The 10345-nt window shown below is 44.7% G+C and overlaps 1 protein-coding gene across 1 annotated transcript in view; it reads left to right on the top strand.

The window, feature by feature from the left end:
• Nucleotides 1–10269, top strand: part of ACVR2B (activin A receptor, type IIB) — a gene marked incomplete at its 5' end in the record, with an annotated part of 20016 nt that extends 9747 nt beyond the window's left edge. Inside the window, 4 exons of the mRNA XM_010014273.1 lie at nucleotides 3031–3145; nucleotides 5762–5900; nucleotides 8218–8348; nucleotides 9979–10269. Of these exons, the coding sequence (XP_010012575.1) occupies nucleotides 3031–3145; nucleotides 5762–5900; nucleotides 8218–8348; nucleotides 9979–10173 (580 nt within the window). The remainder of the gene's footprint in view (nucleotides 1–3030; nucleotides 3146–5761; nucleotides 5901–8217; nucleotides 8349–9978) is intronic.
• Nucleotides 10270–10345: the final 76 nt, after the last annotated feature.

Here is a 10345-nt window from a genome sequence, read left to right as displayed (position 1 = left end):
TCCAGAAGGCAGTGGGTTAAACCATCCTCATTGCAATAATACTTACTTTAGCCCTTCTCTGAAGTCCCACATTGCTTGCCCTGGACTAAAGCATCTCTACTGGGGTATTGCTAGTGGCATGGCAGGAGGGGGGGAGTTTTCCAGAAGGGATTTATGTGGGCTATGCCCTAATCCGCAGCTGTACTGCCCTGCCACCCACTGCATTTCATCTAGGAGGGACTTAAACCCCACTCCAGCTGCAGCAATTTGTACCCAATCTAGGGGGGCCGTCTTCATGTATGGCAAGATAATCCCTTTTTTTTTTGCAGGAGTGTCCCTGCCCCCAAAATAAGCCCCCTACCCAAACCTGAAGGTTTCTGAGAGCTGGGGTCTGTTGAAAGAGCCTGCAGCTGCCTTTGTGCTGCTCCTGGAGCTGACCCCTGTGTCCCTGACATTTGTCCCTGTGGAATAAAGGCAGTGGTTTATACATGAAAATTCCTTAGGGTGGGGAGCAGAGAAAGGCTATAGAAAGTCTTTAAAGCAACAGATTGTGCTCATTAGTGTCCCCATCCATTTAGCAAATTATAAAAGATGGAGAATGCAGTATTTGTGTGAATTTAGCACATACCTACTGAAGAGGGATTTCAGGACACAGGGGATTTCCCTTGGATTACCCCACTCCTTTCAGCTTTATTTTTGCTTTAAAAGAAAACACCAAACGCTTTTTAAATTGGGGGGTGGGGGGTGGTATTTTTGAATGGCTCCACACAAAGCATGTGAAGATGCTGGGGTTGCCAGGTGGGACTCCCTGAGTCACTGCTGGGCAGGGGTTCAGCTAACTCTTTACTGTCCCCCCGCACTACAAGGAGGATTAAGGTTATGGGATCGCTTGTTAGTGCGAAAGTGCCCCCACGTGGAAGCTGAAAATAAAATCTCCGGTGTCTGAATTGAGTTAACACACCCATCATTCATAGTCCCCTCGCTCTCTTATTCCCTGCTTTGAAGCATTGCACAGGAAAACATATTTTCTTCTTTTCAGGCCACTTTCCTTTATCAGTGACCATTTTAGTATGGTCTAATGCATACGATGTCAGTGGGAATTCTACTTGGCATGGCTTGGATCAGGTCTTTCTCCCTGTCCTAGATATTTTTACATTGCAGCTCACACGTGCCAGCTCAAGATGGTTTGTGGAAGGAAGGAAGCAAAGCATGGAAAAATAGGGAAATTTACAGAAATAGTGGGGAAAAAAGGAAGCACAAAGGGAAATTACTGCATCATATATCAAGATGTAGTGGTTAACTGTTGCATGCCCAAAGGGCAGTGCGGGTAAACAAAATGCCCATGCAATAATACTGGTTTACATCTCATTTCACTTTAGAAAGGTATCGTTCAGGCAGATGGTCAGAGCATTTTTATGTGCTCCTCATTTCTGTGAGCCACCGTTTTGGAAAAATCTGGCACATGATCTGTACCATGCTGGAGGGCATAATCCCCTAACGCTGGCTGAGAAAAGGCATATATCTATGTCATTAGATGATGGCTGTTTTCTAAGCTTGTGGGAAAACTGCTGTAGCATGGAAGCAGTCAGTCTCTAAGATGACAGGTATTAGGTAAATGGTGTTTTTCTGTGTAACGGAGGGGTACGAATGTTCTGCAGGCTCTGCAAAACTGTACTGTGTCCCTAGAGACCTGATGTGTCCCCCTGAAATGATGGAGACAGGTTTCTGCTGGGGTTCCATGGCTGTATGATGCTCTCCAACTTCTCACCCACTTTCCCCATCTTAATCCTTAAGCCAGAAATTCCCATCATCCTGTAATTAGTTTAGTAAAGAAAAAGCCTTTTTTAAGCTCAGAATCAGGGGCTGGGTGGTACAGGATGAGTTTTGCTTGTGGTGCTTTGAGCTGGTGCTCTGGCATGCGAGGCCACAGCAAGCAGCCCTTCTCTATGGTCCAGCAGTTTCTCTCTTCCCAGAGAATTTTGACAGGTCTGTCTAGTGTGGAACAATTGTATCTGCCCTCATTAATTATTTGTGCAGGCCTGCAATGTCCTGCAATCAGCAGGGTCACTGAGTGAATTGATGATAGGGAAATTATAATGCTGAGCATACAGGACAATTGCCATCTGCTGTCTAAGGTCTGTAATTTAATTAGATTGCCAAACATTCCTTTTCAGATGAAAATGTGGGAAGCCCAGGGAACAGGGCTTGACTGGTTAGGCATCTCAGTGTGACCCTCCTCCACCCCTCTTCCCTTTCCAGCCCCTGCAGATTTACCTGAGCTGCCCTGAAACAATCCTGCTGCAGCACAGGACTGACACAAATGTCTCCTTAAAGCCACCTTCAAGGACAGACCCACCATCTCTAGTGAAAATGCTTATACCTGCCCATCAGCTGTCCGGTCTGATCCTGAAGGATTTCTGAGTGTGGGCTCACCCCCTTCGCTGCTTGCTTTCCAGTGCTCCAAATTCTCCAGGGAAGATCAGTCCAGCAATTAAAACATAAGTGTAATAGATGACTATGGCAAAAGTCTGTTGAAGCGTATAGTCAGAGTGAAGAGAATCCCACCAGTATCTACTAATTTCCAGGAAGATCTAATTCCGTAGAGGGAAGCAAACATCCTTACTAGGGTAAAGATTAAATGCACCCCTTAACCTGTCTTGCTTTTGTTGTTGGGAGTGAGAAATGTAAGTGCCTAGGGAAGGGGGTCCACAGCTGGTGCTCAGAGCAAGAAATAATGCTTTATACTGCCTGCTCTAATTAAAACACTCCTTTCATATCACTCCTTCATTTAGTTCGAGGTTAATTCACCACAGAGTTTGGTCAACTGTGCTGAGCAGCACAGGGCTGCTTGGTTGTGTTTCAGGGGCATGGGCAATGAGGAGCAGCCAAAATTGCTGGTGCTGGCCATGCTGGACAGCCAGGTAAGGAAGGAAGGAGCTGATTTTCTGGGAGCTTCTAAGCCTATAGACTTACAACATGGTGCGTTGCAATGTGATTTAGCTGTGTGCCATAATAAACCCTTCCCAAACTTGCTTCTTGGCTTGTCTGTAGGGACTTCAAGAGTAAAAATGTCCGGCTGAAGAACGACTTGACGGCAGTGCTAGCCGATTTTGGACTAGCTGTACGGTTTGAACCTGGAAAACCTCCAGGGGACACTCATGGACAGGTAATCGTTCTCTTTAACAATCGCATTTTAAAAAGTTGGGCTTGCCAAAGCTCCTTGCAAGCGGGAGAAGTTTGTATAGATTTAGTTCTCTCAGAGATATGTATTTTCCATAAAAGCTTGTGCTCAGACATAAATTCCAGGAGCTGCTTTGATCTGAGTGGGGAGGGTGCTCAAACCCTCCTGACCGCTATGCACGTGAGGTCACCCCAGCCCTGCGGGCAGGCAGCTTCTTCCTTCAAACACAGGACTTGTTGACTCTTTATTGTCTAGGTATTAAATATTCATAGAATATTAGAATGCCAGGTTGAAAGGGACCTTAACCATTATCTGGCCCAACCTTTCTAGGCAAAGCATGATCTAGACTAGATGGCCCAGCACTCTGTCCAGCTGAATCTTAAAACTGTCCAGTGTTGGAGAACCCACCACTTCCCTGGGGAGATTATTCCAGTGACAGATTGTTCTCATTGTGAAAAATTTTCCTCTTGTGTCCAATTGGAATATCCCCAGGAGTAACTTGTGCCCGTGACCCCTCATCTTTTCTGTGTGACTCCTTGTAAAAAAGGAGTCTTCGTCGTTTTTGTAGCCACCCTTTAAATACTGGAACGTGGTGAGTAGGTCTCCCCTGAGCCTTCCTTTCTCAGGGTTGAACAAACCGAGTTCTCTTGGCCTTTTCTTACATGGCTTCCCAGTCCTTGGATCATCTTTGTGGCCCTTCTCTGGACCATCTCCAGCCTGTCCACATCTTTTTTGCATATTGGGGACCAAAACTGAAATACCACGGTATTCCAGGTGTGGCCTGACAAGCATTGAGTAGACTGGGACGATGACCCTTTTATCTCTGCTGGTGGTGCCCTTGTTGAGCCAACCCAGCCTCCTGCTGGCTTTCTTTGCCACAACAGCACACACTGATCACTCATATCGAGCTGCTTGTCCACCAGGATCCCACGTTCCTTTCCACAGAGCTTCTTCTTAGCCAGGTAGATCCCAGCCTGTGCTGCACTCCTGGATTATGTTTTTCCAGGTGCAAGACCCTAAACTTGTCCTTGTTGAACTTCATAAGGTTGTTAGCCAACTTTTCTAGCCCGTCAAGGTCTTCCTGCAGGATGGCTCTCCCTTCCAAAGTGTCCAGTTCCCCACCCAGTTAGGTGTCATCATCAAACTTCATCAGGGTACCCCTGATCCCATCACCCAGATCACAACATAAGTTCCTGGGGGACCCCAGCAGGAAAAGGAGCTATCGACCACCACCCTCTGGGCACAGCCAGCCAGGTAGCTCCCCACCCACCGCATGGACCACTTGTCTAGACCATAGGACAAATATTAATACTCCTAAATATTAATACTAGCACTACAATACATATATTAATAGTCCTAAAATCATCAATTCATTTTAAGAGTTCAGCCAGGCTGTCTGCTTGGGTGACCTTTATCAACAGCAGATCTTGCGAGCTGGCTGTGCACTGCCTAAATGATTTAGTATGTTTTTATGGGTTCTAAATTTTCTGCCTTTTGATTGCAGTGAGTGGCCCCTCATTCTGCTCTCATGCCAGGGCACAACAAAGCCAGCATCCCCTGCTTGTGCCTCTGGGATTTTCTAAGTGTCCATCTCCAATGCAGACTCCCTTTTTACTTTTATCTTAGAAAGAGTGAAGTTAGTCCCTCCCAGCTTCCCTCATTTTTGCCACCTTATTTTTGACTTTTCCTGGATTTTGCATACCTTTTTCACATCCTGTATTTGCCCTGTCCCCACTGACTCGGGTAAAAGTAAGAACAGATAAGAATTTTCTAAAAGAACATATTAAAGGAGTTTCAATTCCCATGTTAAAAGAGTGCTTTTCCGCTGGCTCTCCTCTCTGCTCTCCTCCAATATGGGTTGTAATTCTGCCACTTATATAATCACAACTATATGTGGAGCTTAGCATGGTTCTACCTGGACTAAACACAACTATAATGAGGACTGAGTCCTCTCCAAGTGGCAAGAGGGGATCTTTCCCAAACCAGATCACAGCAAGGCAGGACAGGGCAGACTTTGCAGGGTTCATGCTTTACTGCTCCTGTGGTTGAAGGAGACTTGTTTTATGCAGGGCTGTCAAAACAACACCTTTTCTTACATTTCAGGATGTATCAATTTCACTCTTTTTTTTTTTAAATAGTTAATTTTTTTGAGTAAAAAGGGATTGAACTTTCAATGACTATGATAACCAAGCCTGAATTGACCTCAGGATATTTGGTGTGTCTCCAAAGATAGCATTTTGTCACGGAGCGTATGCTGCCAGAGCAAGACGCAGTAGGATGCAGGGAAGGCAGGAATTTCATCTGTACTCACCACGCCACACTGTGTTTAAATTAGACCTGTAGCATACACTGAATGAATATCACACATATAGCCATGCACTTCAGCTTTTTCCTTCAGGTAGCGTATCTAGACTCGAGTGATCTTAATGAGAATCTGTATCAGAAAAAACAGCTCCTTTTTGCTTGTTTTCTGAGTGAGGTGCAACTTTAGCAGAAGCAGCCTTAAGGCTAATGAAACTGCCTGTCACTCATCTCCAGCCAGTGGAGGCTGACAGGCCCAACTGGAATGTCATCTGAGTTGTGGGTTTTTTTCCTCTGTAGGTGGGAACTAGGAGGTATATGGCTCCCGAAGTGTTAGAGGGAGCAATCAACTTCCAACGAGACGCCTTCCTGAGAATAGACATGTATGCAATGGGACTGGTGTTGTGGGAGCTAGTCTCCAGATGCAGAGCAGTTGATGGTAAGAATAAAGATTGTCTCTTCCCTGGGGAGGGCTTTGTTTCAGCGTTGTTTAGTGGTCCAGAGAATGGGCCTGTCTTTGTTTTTTAAAAACAAAAATCAGTAACAATTAATGACATATTTTTATTAAGCAGCTAACCTGTTTTTCACTTGTATATTTTTTAACATAATCTGTCATTCTCTGTAGATAATAACCTTTGTAGCGTTCCAAGTCTCAACATGCTTTTAACTGTGCTGGTTACATTGCAAATTGGCTGAGAACTCAGAGTAGGCAATTCCTCCATCAGTGGTGGGTGTCCTTTAGTCCTGAGTCTGCTCTGTGGCACTCTGCATTCCTGTCCATGACCAAGGCAGTGTGGTAGCCTGAATGGAAAACCCAGAAATGAAGCACCTCGGTGAAATAGCAGGAACACAGGGCTGGAAGGATCTTCTTGGGTCAGCAAGCCTATTTCCCTGCTATTGTAAGTCAATAGGTATTAATCTTTGACTTTTGCTGGTCAAGCCCTCTCTCAGCAGTGGGCTGAATTTGTTCCATGTACAGTTTTGGAGGATCTCACTTTCTCCCACATGATCCAGAAGAATGAACTTCTATGGTATCTCTTTTCTCAGTTTTTATTTTTAATCCTAAAACGATGCTGCAATATGGGGCATTTTTTCTGTCCAAATAGCACTTCTGCCCTTTGGCGACACCCTTGCCATTTGCAGGACCCTAATCATGGAAGCAGTGATTTCATTGTAGTAGCTCCAAAGCTGCTTGCTCCAATTTCTTTCTTTTGTAAAGGTATGGCTGCTCTGGAGAGAATATCAAGTTCATAAATTAACAGTTCCTCACATGGACTTCAGATGTTTTTATTAGTATTGCAGTAAGACCAAAGAGCCAGTCAATTTTACCACACAGGTATGTGGTGAGAGAAGGCCCTTTCTTCAAAAATTTTCTTCAAAAATTTGCAATCTAACCAGATAAAATGCTGGAGGAGCAGGAAGGAAGGAGCACAGTGGGCTTAAACAGTGGTACCCATGTAGGAATGACCCTTCTCTTTTGAGACTCCCCAAATAAGCATTTAGATTTTTAGACTGTCATATTTGTGATCTCCTTCCAGCATTTCTCAGGCAGCAGCTGGCCAAGATACTGCAGATGCCATACAGAGCACCATTAAATCAGAGGAAAGGCTTCCTTTGGGATGATGGGGTGTTACACTGAACCTCATCTGCACTTCTAGCGCAGAAGTGATGTTTTATAAACAGCAGATTTGGCTTGGAGATCACCAGTGCAGCTCTTCATAGCCATGATCCCTCTTGGAGGAAGAAGGGAAGATCATGAGCGTTACTGTGCCATCTGCTGGAACAAGTGTTTCAGTTTGGTTTAGTGGCTGGTGCGTCATGTCCTCAAAAATAATGATAAGCTGGTTTAGTGATTTCAATTTTTTTTAGTGTACCTAAACATCACATTGTTGGTGTTACAGTTCATGACCAGCTAAAACGCTCTTCTTTTAGTCTGGAAAGGCCCTCTCGAAATATCTCCACTTTTGAAAGAGGTCATTCTTTGCTACCAAGAAACCTTAAGTGGTGCCATGGAGCACTCTGAGAAAGCTCATCAGTTAAGCTGGGTTGCATTTAGTGAGAAAGCATCTATGCATTGCCAAAAGCCAAATGACGTTCCAGTAAGCAGAAGTTATTGCTACCATCCAGCATCTGCACTGATACTCATAACAGTCATCTCATTCGTGTGGCCCATGGCAGTTCACAGCCATAACTGGTATAACTAAGCCATTCAGAAATCGGTTTGCACTTAGGAGCTGGTACTTGGGATGAGTGCATCTGGCTCCAGCGAGTCAGGGCTGACTCAAACCTATGACAAGCCAGATCACAGAGCAAGAAATTTAAGTGTTCTATATGCTTGACCTTGCTAGCCAGTGCCTAAAATGAAATTATGCTCATGCTGAAAGCTTTCTCTAGGTTATTGTGTGTTGAATTGCTACGCTAAAATGTGAGGAGGATGGGATGATTTGCCCTTCCTGTTAAAATAAATCACAGACCACCCGACAAGCCTCCTCAAGGAGGGCAGTGGGATTGGGAGGCCTGGCTGAGATTTGTAACTTGATGAGGTGGAAAATGCATAGCCAGACAGACAGCGAGGACAGCAAAGTCCATTGTGCAGGAAGATTATAAATTGTATTTGTCTGCAGTGACGTGTGAACTTGAAGCTTTGCTGCAGTGGGTCGAAGCTGCTCTAGAGCCGCAGCTCACTCATGCATGGGGAGAATGTGGCTCTGTGGAGGACATTTCTGTACTAACCTGGTTCTTTGTGCGCACCTTAGGTCCAGTGGATGAATACATGCTGCCTTTTGAAGAAGAAATAGGTCAGCACCCATCCCTTGAGGACCTGCAAGAAGTGGTGGTTCACAAGAAGATGCGCCCTGTGTTCAAGGATCACTGGCTGAAACACCCCGTACGTCCCTCCTGGTTAACGGTGGAAAATGTTTTCCTGTATGATGGGAATGAGGGATGTCGTTATGCATCACTTGTAGGCTTCAGGGGGAAGCTAACCAGTCCACCCTGGTGCATGAACCTGCTTGCCAGTGCTAAAGAGAGTTAGTGCCAGGAATGAGGGGTCAATATCTTCATGTTCCACTTTCTGTTTTTCCTTCTATTTAGAGAGTAAACCAGCTGATCAAAAGACAGCCAGTGCTAAGCACGGAGCATCTGATGGTATAGTAGGACTCCTTCAATATGTCGAAAGAATGGAAAATAAAGTCTTTTTTATTAAGAAAAAGAAAACGATCCATGACATGGGAGATGTATGCCTCACAAGCTAGCCAGATGCAAGACTTGAACAATTTTTTGAGGAAAAATTAATTAGATGTGAAGCAAGCAGGCAATGAAGCAAAAGGCAGCGTGGGTTTCCCAGAGGTAGATAATTTCAGGCTTGCGTTTTAATAAAAGAGATTATTTTTTTTCAGACTGGGAAACTAAGCAGATGATGAAATCTCACAGGGCTTCAGAAGGAAGCTATAAACGCCTCTGTTCGGACCAAACTGCCATGGTTTTGGCTAGACTCAGGTGTACTAACTATCTGCCTCAAAGTTAAGGAGGGCTGTCAGTTGTAGGTAAAGATGAGTGTTCAGTTCAAATGAGGGTTCAAATAAGAGCTGTGCTCTTCCAGCAGTGTTGAATTTAGTTATTCTGGTTATATAGAATCATAGAACGGTTTGGGTTGGAAGGGACTTTAAATATCATCTAGTTCCAACCCCCATGCCATGGGCAGGGACACTTTCCACTAGGCCAGGTTGCTCCAAGCTCCCTTCAGCCTGGCCTTGAACACTGCCAGGGATGGGGCAGCCACAGCTTCTCTGGGCAACCAGTGCCAGGGCCTCACCACCCTCACAGGGAAGAACTTCCTAATTTCTCTTCTAGAAGTGATTGCAAACAAAGCAATGGTTTCATAGTAACTGATATGGTTCTGCCAGCTCTCATGGTTTTATCATGGGACCAATGATAAAACCACCATTGCAGTGATGATGCATCGCAATACTTGATTGCAGTACTTGATGTCTGGCCTTTTAAGGCTTTAATTGCTGAATCTTGGGCTATATTTTTATATTTAAAAAAGTACTTTTTGAGGCTGTAAAAAAAAAAAGCTGGATATGACCAAGCCACATAGCCCTAGAAAGCAAAAGCTTAAAAAAAAATCCCACAACACATATTTAAAGTAATTTTTAATGCTTAGCTTGTGGTAATTGGCGTAATGTTTGGAAAGTTTCCACAATGAGAACAATGAGCCATTGGAATAACCTTCTCAGGGAAGTGGTGGATTCCCCAGCACTGGACACTTGTAAGATTCAGCTGGACAGTGTGTTGGGCCTCCTTTGTCAGGCTTTGCCAAGAAAGGTTGGACCAGATGATCCTTGAGATTCCTTCCAACCTGATACCCTATGGTTCTGTGATACCATGGAGAAAATATCCTTTGCTATTCTTTATAGTGTTTAGGCTATGTTAAGTGGACCTGGTGTCCGCTGCAGAGACAGTCCCCGGAGCAGACTTTGAAGCTGATTGTGCTTTCTCCCCCTTGTTGTCCACAGGGCTTGGCGCAGCTCTGTGTGACCATCGAAGAGTGCTGGGACCACGACGCAGAGGCTCGGCTCTCAGCGGGCTGTGTCGAGGAGCGCATTGCGCAGATCCGCAAATCTGTAAACGGCACTACCTCGGACTGCCTCGTCTCCATCGTGACGTCTGTCACCAACGTGGACTTGCCACCCAAAGAGTCTAGTATCTAAGTCCTGGTTCACTTTTGTCTTTGCAGACTCAGTGGATTCAAAAAAAAGAAAAAAGTTTTAAGAAAAAACCCACACACAAAAAAAAAAACAAACACAAAAATCCAACAAACACATGAATGCAGCTGCTATTTTATCTTGACTTTTTATTATTATTGTTATTATTATTATTATT

This window comes from Nestor notabilis, unplaced genomic scaffold (assembly GCF_000696875.1).
Source record: "Nestor notabilis isolate BGI_N333 unplaced genomic scaffold, ASM69687v1 scaffold7455, whole genome shotgun sequence".
NCBI lineage: Eukaryota > Metazoa > Chordata > Aves > Psittaciformes > Psittacidae > Nestor > Nestor notabilis.
This window is presented reverse-complemented; position numbering and strand designations above follow the sequence as displayed.